This window comes from Acanthopagrus latus, chromosome 11 (assembly GCF_904848185.1).
Source record: "Acanthopagrus latus isolate v.2019 chromosome 11, fAcaLat1.1, whole genome shotgun sequence".
Lineage (NCBI taxonomy): Eukaryota > Metazoa > Chordata > Actinopteri > Spariformes > Sparidae > Acanthopagrus > Acanthopagrus latus.
Genome location: NC_051049.1, coordinates 1,508,819 through 1,535,916, shown reverse-complemented (window position 1 = coordinate 1,535,916; position 27,098 = coordinate 1,508,819). Strand labels below are relative to the sequence as shown.

Below are 27,098 nucleotides of genomic sequence, written 5' to 3'. Positions count from 1 at the left end.
CAGCCCACTGAGAGGTTAATACATCTCATTGTAATTAATTCAGATTCCTTTGACTGTTACAGCACAGTGAAGTCTGCATCATTAGTCAGACTCAAGTGTCTTAGTACATAACTTCTAAAAATAATCAGAACGACTCAAACTAAATCCAACATATGGCAGAATAACAACCATCATCCCTACAGAGCCTCTGTCTGTCTGTTGCTTTCAGTCGCTGCTGAGGTTCAATTACAAACAGGTCAGTTTATCATTATTGATTATACAAAGTGGAATTAGTCCTCAACAGAGGTTCATTATGTGTGTGAGTGGTCAGAAAAATCTTCTGTCAGACCTAATATTTGTTTTCCTGCAGTGAACCTGCAGCTCATGATTATTTTTAGTCAGTTACTTTTTTAGATAATTAAAACAAAATTACAGCTACTTAAAATACTTTGCAATCATATCTGAGAACCAGCAGCTTTAACAATCAATCGATGAATAGAGTAGTTGTCAGCTATTAGATTAAATCACCAACTATTGTGATAATTAATTAATCGGTTTGACAAAGTAGGTTGTGGACAGAACGAGATGCTTATTCATTGATTTGGTGATGTGACCTGCAGGAAGTTAGTTAGCTACTGTAGTCGGTCAGCTAACTGCTAATATGCTAGCTAGTCACTGTTAGTTAGTCACTGCAGTTGCCGACTGGACAATATTTCTGCACCGTCACCTCCTGCAGCATCTCTCTTGTGGGACAGTTTAATATTCTGACAGCGTTGTAATGAAAATGGATGTTGAAACACGGCGAATGTGTCGCTTCCTTCATCCTCTCCGTCCCCTCAAAGGTCACAGCTGACGAGATGGGTTTCTGTTGGAAACGTCGCTCTCACAAGCAAATTAATCCTCTAATTGGAACGGTTTCATTTGAAATCTTTTTCGGCTTAAAGTTCCGCCGTTATAATTTGTGTGTGAGAAATAAGAGCGACGTTTTTAATAAAACAGAATTTTTCCTGTCACAGTGGATCATTTTGTTCTCTTTGTTCTGCTGCGCATGTAGCATGTAATGCACTGAACAATTTACACACTAAACATCAGTGTTGTTTCATTAGCTTCTGAGCCTCTGCCCTGTGTGTGTGTGTGTGTGTGTGTGTGTGTGTGTGTGTGTGTGTGTGTGTGTGTGTGTGTGTGTGTGTGTGTGTGTCGTCCTGGAGTTTCTTTGTTGTCACTTTCTGCTCATCAATATTCACAGTGTTGATAATGAATTCTGGCTGCCGGCTGCTGCTGCAGCTCTAATTGTCTCCGGTGGAGCCCGGCTCCCCTGCATCCTCCCGTTAATTGCGTGTTTTTAGCTCGACTAAAACATGTTATTATGATCGGGCCCCTGGGTGGAGCAGCTAAATACACCCCCCGCACACAAACACACACACAGACACACACACACAGACACACACAAACAAACACATGTTCTGTACATATAGATTGGTGAGACATTTACACTGACTCACACAGTCAGACTAGCGTCTGTCCTCCTGATGCTCTCCTGTCCTGAAGGCCTGTTTCTTGGATAAATGCTGCTGCTGCTGCTGGTGTGTGTGTGTGTGTGTGTGTGTGTGAGAGTGATCATCCCCCCAAACTAGTGTTTAATTTGTAATTAAAACTGGGAAATTATCTTTAAACCACTGCTACAGTCTGAGTTTGGGTTTTGATAATAACAGATGTGTGTTTTGTAAGTGAAAGTCTTTATTATAACCTTTTTTTACAGCTTCTTCTCAGGCTTTTGTTCCAGCTCATGTCAGCCAAGTCAACATTTACTATACTTGCATAGAGAAGAGGCTTTGAAAACTTTACTGATAGAAATCTGAGCAGACTGTTGGAGAAATACTGCCCAAGAACACGAGGAAAATAGACGTATTTGTCAGAGCTGAGACCCATTTTAGTGCATCGATTGTTTTTGTTCCATGATAATGAATCACTTTAATGGGCTCACTGGGTTTAAAAGTCCTGCGAGTATGTTTGGTGTTAGAACAGGTTTAACAGGAAGTTGTTCTTGATGGAGATTTCTGGGTCATGCCGGGTCAGATTCAGTCCCATCTGACTGCATGTGATGTTTGGTGATCTGTCACCTCTGACACCTGCTGACGGCCTTGTTTGTCCCTCACTTTGGACGTATTGAGCTGATTTTGTGTGGTTTCAGTTTCATTTGGACTTGGGGAGGGTTTTATTTGGCGGGTCGGTTCCTTCTGGCAGTGCCTCATGTTTCTTCTCGACCTTCCTCGCAGCTCACTCGCCGCGTGTTGTTGACAAAGCTTCCTAAGCGTCCGTGCTTCACGTCTCCAGCTCCTCAGTGCGTGTTTGAGATACTTTCTGGTGTCTGTTTACTGTCAGTTTGGAGCTGATGTCTTCTTTAATGTTGGTGAATTCTTGTTTGAAGCTTGTTGAATTCCTCTTCGAGAACCACACAGGAGTTCTTGTGTCATAGTTAATTTATTTCCTTGGTAATATCCACCAAACTCTTCTTCTCAAGAAAAGCATTACGACATGTCTTAATGATCTCATCTTTCATCCTCCTGCACTGCTTTCAAAACTTCACCCGTCTGAAGTCTTAATCCCGTACATGCCGTCTTCCACTGAGAGGATTAGTAACCTAGTTCATAATAACTGAAGTTGCAACTAACAGTTGAATTCATTGTTGATTTATTTTGCGTTTAATTGATGACTTCTTTGGTCTGTAAAATGTCAGAAAATTGTCGAAAAGCCCTCGTTGACGTTCTCAAATGTCTTGATTTGTCTCAAATGCAAAGATATTCAGTTTGCTGTCAAAGTAAAAAATATTCACATTAAAGAAGCTTGAAACATATTTATTCAATACCTGACAACATATTGATCACTTGGCTCAGCTCTGCAGGGCTGGTTCTGTTCTGTGTCGGGGATTCTGATCCAAAACAAATCCTGGATCGAGTCAGGAATTTGTCTTCCACCCAAACCCATCTCCATCCTCAGGCTGTGACATGGAGCTGATACCTTTCATCCTCTTTACCTCCACTCACCCTCTCCTCTCTCCCTCCATCTCTCTAATCACATCACCCTCCCTCCCTCCTCTCCCCCGTCTCCCTCCTTCCTCCCCTCTCAGCCGTGAAGCGTATTATCGATGCCCGTCCTCCATCGGGCAGATTGCTTCAGGCTTTGTGTTCTGCTCCTCTTATCCTCGCCGTCACTGGAGATAATTTCATCACAGCGCGCTTTGTTGCCTGTTTGGTTTGTTTAACACAACCAGGCCGCCGTGTCTGTGTGTATATGTGTGTGTTTTTATATTGGGCATTAGTTCTTTTCTTTCCTCCCTCCTGGGTAATTGTTGCAGGGTGGCTTTGGGGTGAACATCCTCCCTCAGGGCTCAGACAGCAGCAGCAGAAACACACACGCTCATAAAAACACACACACTAAAACACACAGTGTAATACAATAAAGTGTCAGAGGAGGTTTCAGACGAGCATCATTTCACATTACAGGGATGCGCGTGTGGGCGGATGGATGATACGAGCACCAGGTACTTAAACAGGCCGGCACTCGTTTCCTCTCCTCCATCTCTAGTTTTCTTTTTACTGTTCTGCTGTAGAGCCAGACGGGAGAGTCAGACTGAGGAGGTGAGGCAGGGGGGAGACGGGGGAGACGGGGGAGGAGGCAGGTGATGAGGGAGAGGTTCATGAGAAGAGGAAGGAGAAAGTCTGAAGAGCCTGTTGAGGAAACTTCTCACTGGATCAGCCACAAGATTTTCCTCTTTGGTTCTAGTTTTCTGTCAGTTTTATTTTGATATTTTCAAGGTTATTTATATATTTTTATTTAATTCAGCAGATGGATGTAAAATCTTTGCACATGCATCATTTTCCAGAGAGAAGCTCAAATTCCCGAAACATATAATAAGAAGCCAAACATGTTTTTTAAAGGAAGTAAAATCACAAATCTTTAAATTAAAGACGAGCTCCAGTGATTTAGTGCTTTTATGTTATAAAATTGGTGGACGATTCATCAGAGACCGAGATATCCTGAGTGTTAGTTTCCCAGAATGCAACTCAACAGCATGAGCAAATGTGTCGTGTTTGTATTCAACTTTATTCACAAAATTAAATACAAGAGAACAAGAATATGTGACACAAAGCCAGTGAACCAACAAACAAGCACGTAAGAGAAGTACAGCATGTAAAATAATATAGAGACGAGAGAACTGGGGGAAAGTCTCACCTCCACCTTCTGCTGTCCTCTCTGTGCTGTTCGGTTCCGGCTCACCTGTAGACTTTAGTTGTTGTTTTGAGTGTAATCACAGTCGGCATGTTTCAGAGGAAACGCAGGTGGACAGAAACTCTCAGCACTCGTCTGTAACGAGTCGTAAAGACCTGCGGCGTGAACGCAGCCGACGGCTGAGAGGAGAGGTTAGAAAGGTCGCTTACAAACTGTTTCCTCTTCCTCCGGGTCGGTCTGGACAACATCTGTTCACAGAACTAATAGCATCACTGGGTCCAATCTGACGGACAGCAACACACACACACACACGCACACACACACACACACACACAGTGGCTAATTGGTTCATCTCTGGCGGTTCTGTTCTGGGGAGGTCAAATGAAAACGAGCAAAATTTTGATTGATGTTATCACACACACACACACACACACACACACACACACACACACACACACACACACACACACACAGACCCTGGCCATACAGCCACCCACCCACTCACTGTGCTCCGACTAAACTAAACTCCATTACGTCCATTAGCTTATCAGCACGCAGAGATGTGAAGAGATGGAGGGCGACCCAGTCGTCCCACACAGCAGCACAGAGTCTGTTAGAGTTTGATGGAGAGATAAAACCTGGTCGCAAACAGAGACGAGTGCTCTGCACGTGCTCAGTGAGCACGAGGAGGTCGTCTAATTAATCAGAGAGCCACATGTTTTACATAAATTCACACTTAGGAATTATCATAAATGAACGACGCCAGACTCTCTTCTTCTTCTGCTTCTGCTTCTTCTTCTTCTTCATGTGCTGCTGTAAAGCTGCTGCATTATAACCGCTGGTTAGGGAAGTCACTTTTACAGCCAGTAAAACTGCACCTGAATGCAGCACGACAGCAACTCAAATCAGCTTCAGAGCTGCAGCGACTGTAAAGATCGACAGGAAATAAATGTGAAACTATTTGATTATTTCTATTTTCGGATCATTACTTAAACAAAACAAGCTGACTGAACTCTGAGTGTGTGTGTGTGTGTGTGTGTGTGTGTGTGTGTGTGTCAGAACTGTCCATTCTGAATGAAGTATTGCTTCACTGATGGATGCTGATGAAGGTGTTAATGATGCTTTTCAAAGTAAAACCAGCTGTTGACCTACTTTGGGAACCTGGCAACTCCCGGTTTCAACATCCATGTACCTCAAACACACACACACACACACACACTCACACAGATGATTAGTGCTGTTGGCCAGATGGCGCTCTCCAGGAAGGCTGTAATGTTGGTGGTCTGTTTTCTGACTGTTTGCAGGAGCTGTCAGGTTACAGGTTGTGTACAGATGAGCGGCGTGTTGCGTTGTCTTTGTTGTCCCTTCTGCTGCTGCTGTTTTTAAAAAAAACAAAGTGTAAACTTTCCTTCACATGAAGACGTTGTTCACACATTCAGGTTCAAAGCCGGCGGACAGGCGGGTGGCGTCTCATAGCTCTCGTGCTTCCAGGCTTGTGTGTTGGTAAATCAGGCTGTAAGCCAAACAGCTGAGTTGTCACCTACTGTACAGCAGAGAAGCTCCTGATGATTATTGTGACTCTCTTCTGCCCCCGTGTGGTCACTTGTAGAAGTGAAGCTCAGATGCATGAAAGAAACTCACCTTCTCAGACACGGGGTTGTGAAACTGTCTTTACCCTTCAGCCTTTTCTTATTTCACTTCCAGATATGGAGCTCAGACTCTGTTTTATAAATTTAACAGATTTTCTTTTGTGTAATTGTGTCTCTCATGTTGAAAATTAGATTTAGTAGCAAAGCCTAAATATCAGAAAGTACACAAAACAGAACAGGTGTTGTTTTTATCGCTCTTTACACACCTGAGCAGTGCACCAACAGCAGCTCTGATGTTGAAGCTGCCTGTTGGTGTGATGTCACAGTGACCCCTGTTGGTCAAACAGCTGTACTGACTCTTCATAACAACACTGGTGCTGCACCATGAGTCATAAACAAAGTGACTTGTGTTTTTGTTAATAATATTGGCTGGAAAGTGAACATATAAATAACTGATTCTCTTTCTCTCTGTGTTTTTCAGAAGGAGCTGAGCCTTCCCAGAAGAGGCAGTTTGTAAGTACCCATCATCCCTCTCTGTCTTCTGTCCAATCAGAGCCTGTCCTGTACAGAGGTTTGGAAAATCTCTGTCGGCACAATGCAATGAACCACACACAGATAAACAGGTGGTGTGTTCTGAATAACGGTGGAAGAGAAGCTGATGCTCCACCGTAAAGTGTTGAGTCTTTGTTAGTGGGTTTCTGTGGAGGCTTTGAGTTTCAGCAGATTGTAGCGTGTGTGTGTGTCTGTGTGTGTTTTTAATCGATATTATGACTGTTCCTCTGCTGTTGTCGGCCTAAAATATCACCCACTAGTCCTTTAAATAAGCGGGAAACCACAGTCCTGTGTGTGTTTTGTCTCAGCTGTTCATCCTCATCAGGTTGTACAGAGAGAGCTTCCAGTAAAGGGTTAAAGGACAAAGTTGAAGAGCCACTGAGTCCGTGTGTGTCTGTGTGTGTGTGTTGTACAGTGGAACAGCTGAGCATCTCACTGTGGATGGATGCAAACCTATTTATATCAGTGTGTGTGTGTGTGTGTGTGTGTGTGTGTGTGTCAGCTGATTTATTGACCTGCTTCAGAAGTTCTGCATGTTGGGAAGCAGAAGTCACGCTGAGCTGTTGGAATATGATGTTGTTCGTCACAGTCTGATAACTCATCAGTCGGTCTGGAGTTTGTCTGAGCTGCTTCTAACGCAGCAGCTGGGTTCAGATGAGGTTCTGTTCCTTCAGCAGAGGAGATCCAGGTTCACAGGTTCACTGCAAAGCTGAATACTGTAGTACAAGTCAGATATGAGTGTGTGTTCATGCTTGATCCTCTCATGGAGGAAACATTTAGTTACTCCTACAACTAAGTGACAGAGTGTCCTGATTTCAGTTGGGACGAGGGGTAAGGTGAAGTGTTGATGGCCCTCCAAATGGAAGATTTTCAAAAATACTCCGAAGCTGCTAGTTTGCTGGTGTTTCTGTAGCTAACTAGCCAGCTAACTTAACGTCTTTATTGCTATTCTGTGCGTGATGGTCTCACATTTTGACACATAGAGAGCTGAAGTCACGCCGGTCCACTTCGGTGGGCCCCATGGGACCTTTAATTTGGACAATCTGTGAATGGAAGTGAACTCGGAGTGACCAATTATATATGGATCCTGTTTGAATTGTGTCATGAATCACAGTCAGTTCGTTGATTCGGAAAATGATCTTCATGTGGACCCGTGACATCAGCTTTCTATTCCAACGTTGCGTTTAATGACGTGTGATGCTTAAAGTTTCACTGATATCCAGCAGTGAAGTCTGCTGCACTCTGTAGTGCTCCTCTGATGTTGGTTGAGACTGGCCAGGTGAGTGTCCAGGTAATGAAGCGCTGTTTTCTTTAATGTGATGACTCGATTGAAAGAGTGAAGTTGTGAACAAAATGCGGACGCCCGTGTTTTTTTAAAATCTCCAACAGACGGATGGCAAACAGTGTTGTGATAATATGAGGATGAATCCCCAAAGCTGGAGACGATTTATTAGGAGTTTCTTATAGCGGTATCAAGTGTGTGTGTGTGTGTGTGTGTGTGAGTGTGTATGTGTGTCACTCAGCTCTAATACAAACAGTGTGAAACACCTTGAACTTGTGAGAAAAGGTCTCTGGTACAGTTTCTAGGGTTGGGAAATCAAATTTGGTGAACAGAGCTGTTGAGGCTCATAAATATAAAGAATGAATAGCAACATGTTTTTACTGCAGAGGACTGACAGAAATGATGAAGGTTTGCTTTTGTATAAATCATTCAAAGGTTTGCTGCAGAGAAAACCATGCTTTGTTTGATCACATAACTCTTTTCAGATCCACAGAGATAATAACAGGAATGAAAAACCTTAGAAAAGTGAATTTGTAGCTGAAATCAAAACTCGCAGTAAAAACAGGCCACGTGTATCTTGTATGTGTGTGTGTGTGTGTGTGTGTGTGTGTGTGTGTGTGTGTGTGTGTGTGTGTGTGTGTGTGTGTGTGTGTGTGTTTGTGTGTGTGTGTGTGTGTGTGTGTGGCCTCTCTGACTCTGAGTGGACTCCTCGGTGGAAGCGACAGTCGGGCGGCGGCGGCCTGCTCTCTCTTTGATGGACACAGATCAGGCAGCAAGTCTGTCTTCTGTCTCTGATCATTAACTCAAAGACAGGCAGTCCTCTCCACTTCACTCTCTCACTGACTCACTGCTGTCATGATCTGTGTTTGTATTTTTAGTGCATGTTTTCCTCTTTAATCTCTGCCTGCTGCCCACACAAATCAGATTAAATCATATTTTTAGACCTGGCTGCAACACAACATTTCAGATACAGCCAGTCTCCTGCTGACATGACGAGGAAAAGAGAGAGAATTAAACAAAGACGTATATTTTCCAGTGGTCAGAAACAGTTTTACACTGTTGAAGTGTTGTCATCACAATGATTTACCAAGCATTATCGATACAGCTCATTATCAGGGCTGCATTAGCTGTTTAAACATAGAATCAGCATTTTGATGCTCAAGCTGGTCGAGGTGGAGCTCACGTAGAGAGCTTTTAATAGTTTGATTTACTGTATAACATAAAAAAAGACATTAGGTTTTTAAAATGTTTTGATCTGAAAAGTTACTATCTATTTTCTTTTCTAGTTACCTTGAAGTAAACAATACATTCAACAAAGGCGTCAACAGTGCACACATTTTTTCCTCCAGTAGAGGTTCAGGTACTCATGTTAAAACAGACTCTGGTGACAGTAGAAGTTCTGATCCATCATGTTTCCTCCAGTACAGTAACAGAGTTCAGGCTCTGACATGGACTCAGAGTATCAGAGTAAAAAGTCTCCCTCTGAAGGACATTTGTGGTCAAAGCTAACTGAAGCTCACGTTATATTAATAGAATTCAAAGACTATTAAAGTTAAAGGTAGAATCAGTAGGATTTGTCCCAGCTGTTCCTGAACGCACCACAGAGGTAGTTGATTGTTGAGTCTCATTCCCAGGACGTCAAATAGACACATGTTGGGTTGGTAAAGCGTCCCGAGCAGCAACAAAGAGAGAAAATCAGAAACTCTCTGCAGATACGAGACACTAACACGCCTTTTCTCCACATTCCAGCCTCCCTCTCTGTCTGTTTACGGCTTCTTACGGCTTTTACGTCTTTGTCTCGTCTCGCTGCGTCTGATTGGTCCACATCAGTCTGCTGATGCTGGGAAATAAAAACATTATTCTGTTCAAAATACCACCAGTTATAAATGGAGTTGCCTGACCCAATAGATATTTGTCATATATTAACTGACAGCAGTTACGTATTTGTAACAACTGAAGACAAACTGAACTCTCTCACAGCTTGTCAAACACAAGATGAACAACATGGTTCTGGACACAGAGGACACTTGTTGTTTGTAACTGAATTTATCTTTTAAAACTCACGTGAGTAAATCAGTTACGTGAATCACTCAGAGTCCAACCTTCAGGGGAAATGACTGCTTCAAGGATTCATTTTAACACACGCACGCACGCACACACACACACACACACACACACACACACACACACACACACACGTCCAAGTCGAGGTTGGTGTGTAATGACAATCTCGTGTCCTGCTGCGACGTCAGTTTAGTAATCACTCCACATTAGTTGTGTGTGTGTGTAACCCTACCCTCGTCAGATCAGTGTGTGATCCAGCTCATTGTTTATGAATTAACAATCTGGCATGTGAGCTGCATTTAGCCCATCAGGGTCAGCGGGTGTCCCCGGGCTTCTCAGAAACCAGGACAGAGACTGTGAGGGACAGCTGCAGCTCCTACATGGTCTGATAACGCCGTCCTCTGCCTTCATGTGTCGCAGGGAGGACGAGAAGTTTCCTTTTTAGGCTTTCATCTGTGATCAATGCTTGAACTTCCAGCTTCGTAGTCAAGGCTTTGGTATCTATACTTGAGGGTTCCTTGCAAAAATAGTGTGTCTGTTGTGCGATATGAGAATGTAGTATTCCATCATGTTATCGAGTACTGATCAACCATTAGTTAAAACCAAAATCTTTATTATAAGAAATGTTACAAGTTATAAATTGATAATCTAACATGAAAATATCTCGTCTTAACGTGAGAGGTTTCAAGTTAGAACAATAAGCTGCCATGTCAAACATTGTGACATTTAAGAACATTTATATAAGTCAAATATAAAATAAACTACTGCAGTTGTTTGTTTCTATAACTTCCTGCTCGTACGTGAGTCAGCGGCTGTAGTTTTCTTGAAGAAAATGCAAAATTACTTTTCTTCTTACAATAAAAATGCTGAATGTTGAGTGTAAAGGAGTGAAGAGAACATCTCAGGCTTCCCTTCTGTCTTCATATTCGCACCTCCCTCCTTCCCTCCCCTCCTCTCCCCCCTCCTCCCTCCCAGCCTGCCTCCCTCTCACTGTTGTTTGTTGAGCACTCGGTCAGTCCTCCCATCTGATCACAGCGATCGCACCATCTGAGGCTTCCAGGAACTGAGAGGGATTAACTGGGCAGACCAGTGTCCAGGGACAGCACTCTGTTCCTGGGGATGTGCAGCCGGCGGTGTCCCCTCTGAGCCTTTTGTCTGGCAGGAGCTAAAGGTCCGCTGCGAGAAACTCGTCAGAGCACGACGGATCGGTTTCCTCCTCGCCGAATCTCTCAGAACTTCTCTCTGACTTTGATTGGATTATTTTTTATGCAAGAAGAGGAAGGAAGAGAGTCCAGCTTTCTTACTTTGGATTATCCAGAGGAAGAAAACATGAGACGGCTGAAATCCCAAACGAGTGGCTGTGAAATGTACACCGAGTTTGTTTACTGAGCTCAGATTAATGTGTGTGTGGTCCGCACGTAGCTCCACACACTGTGTGTCGGTGTGTGTGTGTGTGTTTGGAGGCAGTCTGTTGGTTTGTGACTCAGCATGTCTGTTCTTGTTGGTGGAGGAACAATCTACCCCAGATACCTCACATAACTGTGTGTGACTGTGTGTAGATAAGAGCAGGTGCTGACGTGAGACACACACACACACACACACACACACACACACACACACACACACACACTCTCTGGTCATTCCTTTATATATGAAAGTGCTGTCAGGAGTTTGAGTCATGGAGGACTGACTGTGAGACAGTTTTTGGGTCTGCGTGGAGCCGCCCGGGGGGTCAGTACAGAATGTGTTTGATGGGCAGATGATCCGATGCAGCCTGGTGGATTATTAAAGATTACAGCTGAGCCTTTTGTCCCGGGACACAAGATGAAGAGGAGGAAGGAGCGAGCAGGAGCTCCACACCTCCGCCTCCAGTAAGTGTGTGTGTGTGTGTGTGTGTGTGTGTGTGTGTGTGTGTGTGTGTGTGTGTGTGTGTGTGTGTGTGTGTGATCAGATCTTACTTCTGTTTTCACCTTCTCATTTGTAAGACTCCGTCTGCTTTCATCCAAATGTTTTAAGCACATTTTAATAGAAAATGCCAAATGCTGATGTTTAGCAGGCATTGTTTACCATCTCCTCCATCATAATTTAGTGAGTTAGCGTAGCAATGATATTAGCCAAGTCAAAACAGCAGGGCTCAACACTGCAGACTGGCGTCAACTTTAGGCGATCAAACCTGGAAGTATGTTGCAGTTACTCACTGTTAGAGGCCGACTGACTTGATTTTTGCAGCCGATGCTGATTCGATTATCACAAAGTCAAATATTCTATAATCTATATCTATAACATCGATACATGGGCCGATATTCATCACATGTGGTTATCAAACACTTCTGACGTAGATGTAATGCAAGCAGGATATTTTGCAGTTTAATAAGATGTAACATCAGTGCACTGAGTCAGTAAACCTAACTTGGAATTTGATAGTTATAAATTAATCCAAAGCATTTTTTCTGCGTTAAAATCACAGCATATACGCCGATACCAATACTTCTCTGATAGGCCAGTATCAGCCGATGTGCTTTATAATGAACGTATAATAGGAAAGAATGTTTTAAAACATTTATTACATAGTTTGTATTTTATCTGATCTTTTTCTTAACTTTTATGTTCATCTTAGCTGTTATCATGTTCCTCACAGACCGAACCTTTCACCTCACTGTCAGACAACCTCATGTGATTTGACATTGTTTCTAAAGCAGATGCCTGTGCAGACACGAGTATATCACCGAAGTTACTACAGTTAATTCTGCGAGGGACGTGAACAAACATAAATGTCATGCTATGTTAAATTCTACAATGAAATGCGCGCGACCTGCTTCTTGTACTGATGTCTTCTGATCGCAGCAGCTGATTGAACCACACTGATTTGTCTTCATTCACTTTTCTGGAGACAAAATTAAGGGAACATTTGGATGAAAACATTCATTTTTCTTTCTTCTCTTCTGTCTGGATGTTTAATTTCAGCTGTAGAATTAAAATCTACAAACTATAATACCTGCTTCACATAATAAGAGTAGACTTGACAGATTTGTGTGGAAGAGAGCGAGGAGGAAGAATCCCCCCCAAAAATAGTTTTTGACAGGCCTACGTGGTTTCTGTAACGACGTCAGTGTTACTAGAAATACGGGTGTGAACAGGGGGAGCTTACATTACATGCGTGCAGTCATAATACAGAACATGCATAGTGTACATACATACTGAATGGAAAACCCTGAGGAGACGGAAACATGAGACGCTTTCCGAGTGGAACACCAGCCGGGAGGGAAGTCCTCCATCAGCTCCGCAGGCTGCAGGTCAACAGCACAAATGAAAGAGGGCCGTGTTCCTCCCGCTGTGAGGGTTATTGATAAACAGATAATTATAACATTTAATGCGTTATAATTGGCCGAATATGCAAACTTAAATTAGCTGATTCTCAACAGAACGTCTGTTGCGCGAGATAATTGGTAACTTCAGTTCCATTCCATGTAATTTCCGGTCACATCCGAGCTTGTTACTGCAGCCGAAGCACGTCTTCGGTCGGCGCACGGATAATTAAAGTCCAAACATAAAAGTTACATTTTAAAGTCGATGTCACTTTATTCAGCTCTCAACACTTTCTGTGGATGTAAAAGCAAATACTTGAATTATGGGAACCGACACTGACACAGCAAGTAAACCTCTAAACCTCCAGAACCGGCTGCATGTATTACTCATTAGTGGTCCAACAAGCTGCTGGAATAATAAGCGATCAGCACTTTCTGATCCACTTAGTTGATTAATCCGGATCAGATGGTCTTCATGTGACCTCATCTCTGAAATCTGACCTGACTTATTATCTGATCTTTAATTTAATTTAGGACTTTTCTACCGTTTCGTTTTGGTTAAAAACAGTGGCGGTGCACCACAGATGGTCCGACAGTATGTTGGGGAAACACTGCATGAACCACAGTGTGAGCAGCCCTTGACTCCCCAGCAGGTGGTCTCACCCATTCTGTCCCACCCAGCGGGGGGCGGGAGGGGACACGGTGGCCTCCACCATAAGGTCCTCCTGCCCCGCAGATCAGAGCCAACTGAGCTCTGTAGATCCCGAGCAGAGGGGCTCTTTGCAAGTCTATTTAAATTCACTTCTAGTTCTGATTCTGGACTTGGTTCATCATTCAAGATGTTTATTCATTCCACACCCATGATTTGATTTGCTGAAGTACTTTGATGCTTAACATTCTGACTGAGTTCTGTGAAGTTGATCCAGAACTTTCTGTCCAAACGTTTCCCGCTGTGATGAGTTAGTTTGCGAGGCTTCCTGCCTGCTGTGAGGGGACATCAGCAGGCAGGCGGAGACGGAGCCGATCATCGGGTCGAGCTCGGCACTGCTGCTGCCTCCAACACTGAGAGTGGAGGGTGTACGCTCAGATAATAACATCTTTTGATTCAGTCTTAATGTAACATCACGTGTTCTCAGAGGTTTAGCCTTTAAAGCCCTTTTAGATTTTGGTGGCTAATGTTAGCAAACTTTAAAAGATTTTGTGTAGAAGGTCGTCCGCACCAAGAACAACAACTGTAACAACAACATTAAATATATTCAAGTATATTTATGGTATAACTCAAGTAGACGATGGAGTCCGCTCCACAAATATAACAATTTAAGATAGTCTACTTTAATAACTCAGTCTGTTAATCAAACAACTGATCAAACACTTATACATTTCACCATTTGGCTGAAAATTACACATAAACAAAACATAGTTTCCTGGATGTACTGCCAAACGGTCTTTGTTGCCGATTGGGTCGAGGGTTAGATTCTTTGAACTCCTCATCTTTGGATAATTTCGATGTTTCTGGCGTGCAGTGATCATCAGTATCTGTTCTCCTCGACACAGCTGGGACGTGTTGTTGTGCAGGCTCGGAGCTGATGTTTACAGAGCGACACCGTTCATCAGTGTGGGTGCTAACATTGTTATCATTATAGTTATTGTTACAGCGATCGCTCTCCGTGTGGACGGCACTTAACTGACATCATTGCATCATGAGTCTTCTTCTTCTGCGGGATTAAAGTGTTTAGTTTCAGTCTAATTTCCACTTACAGCCTCAGTGGCAGCAGTTAGATCGGCTCACGTTACTTTGGACAATAGGAGCTTGTCAGGGGATTTATTTTAATTTAGACTGAACAATTTACATTAAAACCATTTACATTTTAAAAAAAATACAACAGTTTAAAGCCTTAGATGATGTATGACATCACAGTTCATGATACTGTGCAGCAGCACAGACAGTAGAGACAAAAAGTTAAAGAACAGACAGATGTTTCCATTCAGGGTTAATAACAGCTTTTACACACACACACACACACACACACACACACACACACACACACACGCACACACACACTCACACACACTCATTCACTGAAGCAGTCCTCCTCACACATCCCTCTCTCCTCACCCGTCTCTCTTTCTCCACTCCTCATCCTGTCTTCCACTCCTCCCCTCCCTCCTCTGTTGGCAGAATCTGGTCGCCGGCTCAGCTGCGTTGCCACGGCAACAGCAGCCTCCTCCAGCACCTGCTGTCCCCCACTTCCTTTCATCCCTCCGTCGTTCAGCCCCCCGTCGTCACCCTCTCCCCCTTCTCCTTCTCCACCTCCTCCTCCACCTCCTCCTCTCCCTCCCTCTGTTCCTCTGATGGCCCTCTGTCAGCCCCTGTTCACCAGCGAGGAAACCCCTTCCTCTGGAGGTAAGAGACGCGCTGTGTCACCTCATCACACACCTGTTTGTTTGCCACCATCACACGAGTGTCCTGACCTTCTGCTCACCTGAAAGGTTACTGACAGAACCAGCAGACTGCACTAACGATATTCTGAACTGATGGCACTTTAAAGGACAATTCTCTTTGTTTTACAACTTATCTCTGTAGTTTTGGACATAACAGTTGATTAGAACGTTTTCATTTCACTCAAATGTAGTTCAAGGAACTAAATTAGGGGCTGAAAGTAAAAAAAAATATATATATTTGTTTGCACTTGTTCCCTCATCTGCTTTCTAGATTCCTGCTTTGATGCTTTGATTGAACAGCAGGGAACCTCTGAATCACAGGAAATGTCCATTCCTCGTCCCAATGTGGACACTAGTGACACCCAGTTGTTTTTTCTGTATGAATGTTGAGCGCTGCAGACTCGACCATGAGAAGCCATCTGAAAGTCATACTTAGAAGGCTGCAGGAGCTGTGAACGATACAGATTCAATCTCATCACAGTTTTATACTATTACAGGTGTGAATCTTCACTGGCTTTAGTTTGAAAACCGCTAACTGGTTAGTAATTCAAAATATTGTAATATCAGTGTGGCAGAGTTAACAGAAAAGCGTGTATCTTACCCAGTTCAAGCTTTTCAGCAAGTCCATAAAATCTGAAAAGGTCCCCAGATGTCAGCTTTCAAAATAAGGGTTAGAGTTGTTGCTGCTTCCTCCCAACATAAAGGTCATTTTCACCAAATGTGCGCCTGCAATTAAATCTAAGAGAACAGTGTCGCAATGTAACTTCACAACTTCATTGTTTAGAAACTCAACAATCAACACTGTAATTCTGTGTAGGTCAACATCCGATTATGCTGCGTCATCTTCATTGAGACACATCGAGAAATTTGTAGAAAAAATGAAAACAGAACGTGTGCTTTTGGTAGGTCAGGTAAATTAAATGTCAGACAATTAAAGGTTCTTCATCACTATGATCATAAAAACCCAGAGACACCACAAAGGGATCGACATCACATTATAAACATTATCCATCGTCCAGTCTCACGTCAGAGGATGACCCTGCTTCCTCCTCTCAAGTTTCTGAGTTCCTCAAAAGGTCTCTGGGTTCCTTAACCAGTTGTAAAATGTTGAAATATGAAATTACACATAAAGATACAAGTTGTGTTCACTCGATGGTTATCAGGAGGTAAATATCACTGATGGAAACAAGCATCAGCAGATGAACGGCTGTGAACTGATAACCAGTCTGTCCTTCCTCTAATGGACACTGAAGTCAATAGTGAGGGGAAGAAAAGAGCATCAGGGAGGGAGGGAGAGAGGAGAGAGGAGGGAGGCAGCACTGCTGAAGGGAGAGAGAGGATCAGAGGAAAAAGAGAGAGAGAGAGAGGGAGGGAGGGAGGGAGGGAGGGGAGACACACCAGCAGCTCCACACACACTCGCTCTCGCCGGTGTGACAGGTGGAAGCCAGCGTCAGTTTGCTAACCACGTCCTCCGTCGAACGCCGCCGTGTCACAGCGATGGTCGCGTGTCTGCGTTAGCATGTCTGACTCCTTCTGGACGGTGCTCTCCAATTTCTCCCTGCCTGAGAGAAGCATGCTGCGGCGCTCCAAGAGGTACTCGCTCATTTCATTACTTCATCTCTGGCAGCTGCGTCTGTTGCTCCTCTCTGCTTCCTCTTATATTTTTTTGCGGTTTTATCAGTTTTTTTTTTTCTTTTTCTCTGCTGTTTTTATTCCCGCCGCTCTCCTCCTCCATCCTCCTCCTCTTCCTCTTCCTCCATCCTCCTCCTCCTCCTCCTCCTCCTCCTCCTCCTCTTCCTCTTCCTCTTCCTCTTCCTCCATCCTCCTCCTGCTCCTCCTCCTCTTTGCAGGTCTTAGATGCTCAGCAGGAGTTGCTCCAATATGAAGGTCACTAACTGGATTTGTCTTTTGATGGATAAGCAGGACTCTGTCTGAATCAGTGTGTGTGAGTTACAGTCACATGCACTGATGACATGTCATCCTCGAGCTGCACTGTGTGTGTGTGTGTGTGTGTGTGCGTGTGCGTGTGCTCTGTTTTATTGAATTTCCTGTATTTGCGTATGTTTGTGATGCAGGTCGAGGCTGCAGTTTGACGTTTGTTCATGCGGCCACTTGTCGTTTCTGCGTTCCCTCCGCTGACCTCACCGCTCGCCGTCCTGTCAGTCAGAGGCAGAAGTGGCTGCTACAGAGACAGAGCTGTACTTATTGCTTTGAAGCAGCAATTTTCCTCCTCCTCCCTGTAATAACAGGGGTGGCTGCCACACTCACATACACTGACACGTTTCTTGTTCTCTGCTCCTCGTCACCGCCTCCTGTTGTGTGTTTGTCTCGGCAGTGTTTTTTAAAGCAGAAAGGGGTCGTGAAGTGAGACGGGAGGGACTCCTGCATAGCAACAGGCTCTGGCAGTTTTTGGGTTGGCACGGTGGCGCTGACAGCTCGTGTTGAGCTGTAATAAGGGTGAAATTGATTCATAGCTTGCGCAGAAAAGGTCGACCTGAAGGGTCTGAGGAGGAAAGCCTCCTTCTCTTTAAACACCGGTTCTCACATTCAGATGAAAGGTACAGTCAGCATCGATCCTCCCACCGTTTCTCCTGCTATTTTCTGTCCCCAGATCAGTCAAACTTAGTTATTTTTGTCTTGTCCTCTGGTCCCTGTCCGCCACGTTTCACTGCCTTTTTTAGTTTCTGTATTTGCATTTTTATGTCATCATCAAAGTACAAGTATGTGTTATGCAACATCCACTTTGATTTCTAGATAACACACTGCGAAAGACAAACTCATCACTGTGTCTGCGCCTCAAACAATGTGTGCTTCTCCAGTTATTTCTGGATCAGAAGACAACGCAGCTTCTCAACATGACGTATCACCCGACAGCCTGCTCGTCTCTGTCCTCTCACATCCATCACTGACTGGGTGCTTAGTTACTTCTGTCCATGTGTTGGTTGGTTTGTCAGCAGGATTACACAAAAACTACCGAACGGATTTCCATGAAACTTAGAAGGAGGATTGTTGTCAGCCTGGAATAGAGCCAGTGAACTTTTACACACACAAACACATCAGTCATATGAAGTTAACAGGAACTGTTAAGTTATTTAAATTTTAATCAATACTAAAATACTGATATTAGAATGAGCCACAGTTCTTCAGTCAGTGGTGACTGTAGGGTCGTTGGTTCAGTCACCTGGGTCAGCAGAATCAATCTGGAGGGAGAAAGTACAACCAAAGTCCTTTCAGGCAAATCTGGCCACTCGGCAGCCATCTTGGCATCGCCCCGGGGCTGTTAATACACGCTAACAAGACCAGGTTCCCCCGACGGAGCCTGAATTCCTAAAAAGTTCATTGATGTAGCCCAAAAAATAGGTTTAAAAAAATCTTTCCTGCTCAATACAGAGTGTGACATCATCAGACCGCTTGAACAAATGAGAGTTTAATGTCTGATCTCTCAGTATCCTCACCTTTCTTGGTAATCCCGTGTATTTGGGTGAAATCCTTCTCTCCCATGCTCGTTAGAAGTCCGTCTGCAGCCGCATCAGATCACCTGAATGTGATCAGGACGTTTCCTGAAGAAGAGAGAACCGAAAAACAGAAAAAAGAATAACATGCTCTCTTAAAAAGAGTAATACAATTCTATATGTAGGCTGTTATACTAGCAACAGGTTTACATCGATTTATGTAGAGGAAGATGTGTATAGTTACGTCTCCCTAAGAGCGTTAAGCCTGTAGATACTTAACTGACAGCAGAGCAGGAGACAACACACACACACACACACACACACACGTGTGGAGTCACATTGATTTCCTGTGTCGGCTGTAACCCTCAGACCAACGTTATTGAATAGACTGTGGGAAATGAGTTTAGCTGTAGATCTTATCCACATACACTCACCTGCTGTCTGTGTGTGCATGTGTGTGTGTGTGTGTCAGCCGTCTGTGTGTACTGTGTGTGTCGGTGGGTTAGTTCGACGCCCACACAGCTGTTTGCTCCTCTCTAGTTTCCACTGTCTCACCGTATGTTCACTTCACCTGTGTGTCTACTGAGTTTTACTGTGGCAGAGTTATTACATCCTCTGGTCGTATGCAGCCGCTCGTATCGCAGGTAAACACGAGCAAACACACACGTGCAAACACTGAAACAAACCTGCTGCTTTTCCTACTCTGATTTCTGCCATTTACTGATGCGAGCTTGTCTTTGTCTTTCTCGTAAAACTACAGAAGGTAAAACGGCAAACATAAAAGACTCCTGTGACCAGTTTCTACAGAGGTTTGGTTATAAATGTTGCAGCAGCATGAGAAGGTAATGAAACTGAGCAGCAGCAGTTCACCTGCAGCACTCAGTCACTGTGCTGTTACCTGACAGGCTGCAGCTTTGATGGTGACGAGAGGCACGCAAAGCACACTACACACACACATAAACACACACACAAACACACACACACACACACACACAGTCCCTCAGAAACGTTGCCGTCAGTCAGTTCTGCATAATGGAAACATGTTCGCCTGCAGGAGGAGAAACCACGCTGTCAGAAGCTGTGCTGTGGTCGGTACATTTGTGTGTGGAAGTACACAGTGAGTTGATGTTTGTGGCAACTTATAGTCATGAAGATGTTGAAGAATGTGAAGAGGTCTTTGTGGCACCATCTTCTGACACCTTTCGACCATCAGGAGACTTTATTACAAACTTTCTCCCACTTCAGCTCCGTCTCTTTCTCCCTGAGTGCATTTGATGCCTCAGACAGGCTCAGATGTATAATCCATATTCATAAGGCAGCAACTGAGCTTTGTTCACTACTCGGTGAGCAGCAGCAGGAGTTGAGACGGTCTCTGTAAATTAACCTACACCTGCTGAACGGTGCTTTAGTCTCAGTGGGACTGGAGGTGTGCCGCAGGCTCCCAGTGTCATCTACATGTCCTCTTCTGTTAAAGGTTGTTCATTTTTCTCTTCCTTCTTCATTACTTTCTGTCTTCTCTGTTCCTTCTGTGTGTCCTTTTGCTCTGCTTGCAGTGGAGCATAACCGGTCTGTCTCTGGTATTCACGCGTTTTTTTCAGATTTTAGCAGTTCTTTGAAAATCAGTGCACAAAGCCACTTAGTGCCGTGAGCGATCACGCCTCATGGAAAACTGAGGAAAAGGTTAATAGTATTAGAACCTTCACACACCTGACAAATACTTACTGCATGTATATGGCATGCTGTGTCCGTGTGTGTGTGTGTGTGTGTGTGTGTGTGTGTGTGCGTGTGTGTGTGTAAGAAACTCCCTGAACACACATCAGTGGATATCCAACATGGCAGCTCATCCTTCATACAGTTGTGTGTGTTTATGTGTGTAGACCACATGCTACGCTCAAACTGCTGATGCTGCATGTGCCAACATATGGCAGGACACACACACACACACACACACACACACACACACACATAGCATGCCATATACGTGCAGTAATTGTTCTTCAGGTATGTGAATGAGACACAAACGTACCATAGATCAAACAACTAATAATTCCCACATGCACACAATTAAACTTTACTAGTATGCACACACACACACACACACACACACACAGTATAATTTACCCTGACCCTCACCTTTACCTGAACCTTGTTCCAGTGTTGATTATAAATTTTGAGCCTGAAACAGATGGAAGGAGTAAAGCTCTCAGCGTGCCTGGTCCTCACAGTTACAGAGCTACAGCAGCACACCAACAGTGAGACGAACCTGAAACTGAGACGTCTCCCTGATCACTTAACTGTAACGAAGATTTCCACACTAATCGCTTCCTCTGTCTTGTGATCATTCCGGCAGGTTTGGCCTGTCAGGAGCAACCACACAGCTATGTAATTACAACCAGCAGATGTGACGGGCCAATTAACAGAACACACACATGCTGTTAGTTGTTAACAGGCAGGAGGGGTGAGCCTCACAAACATGTGTGTGTCTATTGCTTCACGTAGACATTTTTTAAATTACTGGCTTTTACATTTGTGTGTCTTCTTAATTTTGCTCAACATCTTTCCATTCTCCTGGAAATATGGTGTTTTTGAAATGATGTTGATTCTGTTAGAGCGTTTCAGGTTCACTCATCTGTTATTGGTTTATATATGTGTTGCAAACAGTTTGTGATGAGTTTAAATGCTCAAGTAAATATTTACATACATAGACTTGATCAACACATGCAACATCAAGAGTGATGATTTTGAAAAATGGCCTTCACGTGTTTTTCTTGCAACATAAGTGTAGTTTTGTTTGCATTTGAAACAGATTTAAAAAGAGCTCTGCAGAGGTTTAACTGAGAAGATGTCATCATCAGCGTAGAGGAACATTCAGGGTTACATGCGATGACCAGGACAGACACGCTGAATGGATCCCAGACAGACGATGTTGTGAGCTCAGCGGTTGGTTGAATAATTCACTGAAGTTCAGTCGAAGTGGTTTTACAATTGAAATAATAATGACACCTGGTTGTGTGTTTGGTCTTGAAAGGTGGCAGCTGTAGAAATGTGTTACTTCAGAAAGACGTCACCTCGGTGTACCAGGAGGGCTCATCACGGCCTCCACTTCCATCTGTTGTTTCCTCTGAGCGAAACGAGTCTCGCCTCGAGTCATTACGGACGCTCTGAGCTTAGAGCAAACAACAAAGACGGAGGACCTGACCTGTGGGTGTGTTGGAGCTGTTAGGTGTGAAGGCTGCTGCTTAATTTCCTCCTCTTCCCTTCTGTCTGGGGACAGATGTCACAGCTTTAAAGCAGATTGCTCTTTTCTCAACCAGCATCTTTTTTTACACACACACACACTCTCGGCCGTCACAGTAAAGAGAGGAGCTGCAGTTGAACCATTTCACTGCGGGATCAAATTCATAATGACCGTTCAGCCATTAGAGATGGAGTCTGAATTGCCGTTTTCTAATGGAACTCTCCAGTGAAAATGAAAAGCTTAAATTACCGACAGAGAATCATTTCTGGACTAAACATAGAATGCTTTTTATTGTTCCTGCTGGAATTACATTGTGTTTCTCTCATGGATGCATCAAGAACCTCGGCAGAAATAAAAGATCAGAGTTTGCTCGAATAAAACTGCATAAAACAGTTTAAATCCTAATTTTTTTCACGGTGACACTGCATTCCATTTGTTCCTGTCTGGAGTGACTCGGAGATTGAAGTCCTCAAACATAAATACAGTGATTGTGACTTTAAAACAGGACCGGTGACAGTTTTCCTGATTCTCATCAATAGAGGCCGTTTAACAATAATAACAAGTACCCCAATGTTCCCACATTAATTCACATCTTTTGTTTCCATGAGTCACAGACAGCTAGAGGCAGATCTTACATACTGATCCTTAAAAATGTCATTCTTTAAAGGGAACCTGGAATTGCTGCTGTTGTCTCCACTTGAAGATCGATGACAAATTACAGTAATTGTCCAGTCAGGGCTCCCGTACCCTGTGTTCACATCGTTCTGCTGGAGTGCCTCATCTCCTCTGTGTCTCTGTTGTGTCTCTGCAAGCAGGTGAAATTATATCCAACAATTCCTCAACATCACAGGAAATATGCATACAGAGAAATGTGGTCTTTGAACTAAAAAAGGGTTGCTGTGACTGCCGGCTGTGTGCTGAATGATTACAGCTGTGGTCCTGATGTCTCTGTGTCATCTCTGTCCTCTGGTGTGAAGGACAGAAAGAGTGTGTGTGTGTGTGTGTGTGTCTAATGTGTGATCTGATGTGTGTCTGACAGTTAGAGTGGACACCTGCTGTTAGTGACGCAGGGCTGCAGGGGACGCTCGTCCATTTTTGGAAGCGGTACAAATGACATTCATGAGAGCGCGTGAGATGAACGAGTGTTTTCATAACGTGTGACTTCACAGCTCAGAGAGGAGAAAAGTGACTAGAAGAAGGTTTGGTGACGTTCAGAGAAGCCAGTGGTCTGAAATCTGTGTGTGGTTCACTGCAAATTTCCAGATGTTCTGCAGACGCATTGTTGTTTTAAAACATGTACTTGGATTCACTGAGTTTGGTTTTTGTCCTCAGCTGTCGGACGAGCAACAGGAAGAGCCTGATTGTGACGTCCAGCACCTCCCCCACACTGCCGCGACCACACTCACCTCTGCATGGACACACAGGTAACACACACACCAAACACACGTATGTACTGGCTCTGACACCTCAGACTATATGAATTTCACCTTGTTGAGCTTCCTCGAAGTCTGTCAGACCACACTGATGTATTAACTGTATACAGCAGCACCAGGACTTTATTTCTATTGTTAGTCTAATTACAGGTTCCACCTCAGCTATTTACAGTGATGCTAAACTCATGATCTGATAAAATATTTGTTTACTTGCTCCAAAGCTTTTTATCAAAATATAACTTTTCTGACATGTGCACGGTGGTTCTGTCCACTGTGAAACATTTAGTCTGCTGGGTTTTATTCTCATAACTTTGTTAAACCTTCAGTTTATTTATACATTCACTCTGTCTTTTAATGATTGAGACGTTCAACATGTTACGTGAGGCGAACGGAGAGAAACACTCAGATTAAGTGTTGACATGTGTATTAGGCTCAAATAGTCTCCTGAACAGATTATCAAAGTTAAACCTGCCCTCTTGATCTTATTAGAATATTGGGTCAACATAAACACAGCTGTCAGTGATTCATCCACTCAGTCTGGACTGTGTTGTTAGACGGACAGGTGAACCGAATGACATCGTCTTAAGGCCAAATTGGAAGCAGAGAAAAAAATCAATTGAGTATCTGCGAACCAAAACAACATCGTGATTATTAGGTATCGACTGTTTCTGCAGCGATGTTCATTCGTTCCTCGTCTGGTGGAAGGTGTGTGTGTGTGACAGCAGGTGAGGTGTGTTACATGGAGTCGTGTTGTTTACTATCACACACCAGCAGATCTCAATTACCAGCTCAGACTGCGTACTGATCGCAGCACAGCTGGATATTTGATTGCATGGATTAATGTGCAGATAGACAAACAGTCCAAATCCAGATTTTTTTTAAAATTCCTTTACGATGAAACTGGTTTTCTGTTCTCTGAAGATGAACTGGAGACTTGACTCAGCTGCTGACATGTTGCACTGTTTCCCTGTAAATATAGAACATCATAAAACTATCAACATCTGCTCTTTTTGAGGTGATTGATGGGGAATGTTGCTGTAAATAGATCACATAAACTCAGCTGCGGACAGATTGATACTCACATGGCTGTTGATTGATTGATGTATTGACACCTGGCTGATTTTGAGCTCGCAGATATAAATCTGATCACACTGTTATGATTCCCAGTAGATTCTTACCCAAACATTTGTATTTATTTTATATATTTAACATACGAGGGCTGCAATGATGAATGAGTAATTTTCTAAGAAATGAGACCTCCAAATTCTCTGATTTCAGCTTAAATGTGAATATGTTCTGGTTTGTTTCCTCTCCTATGACAGTAAACTGAATGTCTGTGGTTCTGGACAAAAACAAGACATTTGTGGACATCATCATGGGCATCATCTTCAACATTTTATAGACCAGGAAATAATCGACTCATTGAGAAAAGGATCGACAGATTTATTGACGATGAAATAAATCGTTAGTTGCTGATATCAGACTTAAAGCAGCAGCATTGTTTGGGCTCTGCTTCCTGTTTTCCAGTTGGTCAAGTGATGTCTGCTTGTTCAACTCAACAATGTTGCATAATTTTTACATAATCAATTAAAGTTAAAAGGGGCAAAAAAAAAAAAATCTGATTTCCAGCCTGATTTGGAACTTAATATCTTGGTTGTTTTATGTTCATTGTACAAAAACAAGTGATTTGAAGACGTCACGTTGAGCTCTAGAAAACTAAATGAGTTTTACATTTTATAATTTATTTAACAGAAACAACAGATCAAATAAATGGCTCATCTCAGACCTGGTGAGAGTGTCGGCACATGTTCTGTGTGTGTGTGTGTGTGTGTGTGTGTGTGTGTGTGTGTGTGTGTGTGTGTGGTGACAGATGAAGTGCGTGCTGACAGGATTTTTGTCGAACACGCTTGACAGCCTGTTAGACAAGCACACAAAACCTCCGAAAATCCACCCCCGGACCCCGACCAACCCCACCCCCTCCTGTAGATGTAAAGAGTGAGAGATGAATAATAGTGATATTGATTGATGGAGACTGAAGGGGGGGAGGGGGGCTGCAGAGACGAAATATAGATTGGAGGGACGAAATAAAAATGGATCGGTGACAGTGACTGAGCGGGAGGAGAGAAAGACGGCAGGATGGATGTGAAAGATGGAGAGATGGTGAAATATCGACAATTACATCTGACTATCAGAGAGAGAGCTGGTGTGTGTTTGTGCTCCGCTGACAGACAGTCGTCTCATTTCCTGTTCAGGAAATAATGAAACTGGCAGACCTGTCAGACACACACACACAAAGCACAAACACAAAATATTAAAGTGTGGATCTGGATGAGGCTTCCTTATAAACCGATGGGTGGGTCATCGATAGTCGTCTTTCTTAAAAGTAAAATAAGTTGCAGCAGTTTGTTTCAGCTCCTCGTGTGATGGAAGAGGCTGGAAAGATTGATTGAATATCAGCTGGATGTGATGTGGCTGCTGTGAGCCGTCTCATTTAACGCCTTCATTCTGTAACTATAGATTTTTTAGGTGACGGGCTCCTGAAGTTTATCTCCTGCAGGGCCAAACACGTTAAGACGATCAGACGTTCAGCTGATTGACGGACTTCCTGCGCAAAGTGACACTTTACCTGTCAAGCTTAGATTTTGAAAACTTGTTAATAATTCAGGATCCTGAGCATTAAGAAGGTCCAGTGTGTAAGATTTAGAATGAATATTCTTGATTATGTTTACATTAATGTATAATTAGCAGAAACTATGTTTGTGTCAATGAGCCTTTTATATCTTAAGAGCAAAGATGAGGCAAGGCAGCCTCACTGCTAGATCCTGCGTACTGCACCTTTAAAGAGCAGTTTTACAGAACTAAACATGTAGAAGCATCATCGTTATCTTGTATCTCTTACATACTTACCACGTTACCTTACAACAGGCCACATTTGGCCCACGGGACCTGAATACCTTCACATAATCCTTCAAATATCTAATTAAACATAATAAATGTTGAATGTGTGGCTTCCTGATGGCTCACAGATCTAATAACCACAACGTCCCATTCAATTCCATCCCGGCACCTTGTTGCAGGTCGAACCTGTCGTTCCTCTGCCCTCGTCTCCTGTCTCTACTCTTTACGCCATCCGATCAAGGCGAACATGCCAAAAGTCATCACAGTAAAAGAAACATTAATCAGACGTGATTATTCCGAAATGTGCAGTAGATCTGTACCTGAGGTTAATAACAAGCTCATTGAAAAACACAAGTCTTGTCTCAGGTGTCCTGATTTTTTTAATTATCCAGACAAATAATTGACTTAATCAATAATGAAAACAGTGGTCAGCTTCAGTTGTAGAGATGGAGACAGATCCAGGTGTGAGAGTCACTCAGGTGGGGTTGTCGGTTACTGTCGTCAGACACTCCACTGTTCTCTCGCTCCGTCCTTTTTTCTCTTCCTCCTTTTCTCTCCATCCTGCCACCATAGTGCTGTGGCAGCTGTGTTGCTATGGTAACACTAAAAACCAGCGTCGCGGTCGACCTCACAG

At 43.5% G+C, this 27,098-nt stretch overlaps 1 protein-coding gene across 15 annotated transcripts in view; it reads left to right on the top strand.

The window, feature by feature from the left end:
- Positions 1 to 27,098, top strand: part of mast2 (microtubule associated serine/threonine kinase 2) — a 153,306-nt gene that overhangs the window by 88,806 nt on the left and 37,402 nt on the right. For 6 of the 15 annotated variants that reach the window (XM_037113414.1, XM_037113413.1, XM_037113412.1 and 3 more), the window contains exons 4-6: positions 6,280 to 6,311; positions 15,181 to 15,405; positions 23,466 to 23,557. In XM_037113414.1, the coding sequence (XP_036969309.1) occupies positions 6,280 to 6,311; positions 15,181 to 15,405; positions 23,466 to 23,557 (349 nt within the window). Of the gene's footprint in view, positions 1 to 6,279; positions 6,312 to 10,709; positions 11,568 to 15,180; positions 15,406 to 16,880; positions 17,037 to 23,465; positions 23,558 to 27,098 lie in introns of those variants that run through there. The other 9 variants (XM_037113418.1, XM_037113425.1, XM_037113417.1 and 6 more) reach the window with 5 other exon arrangements.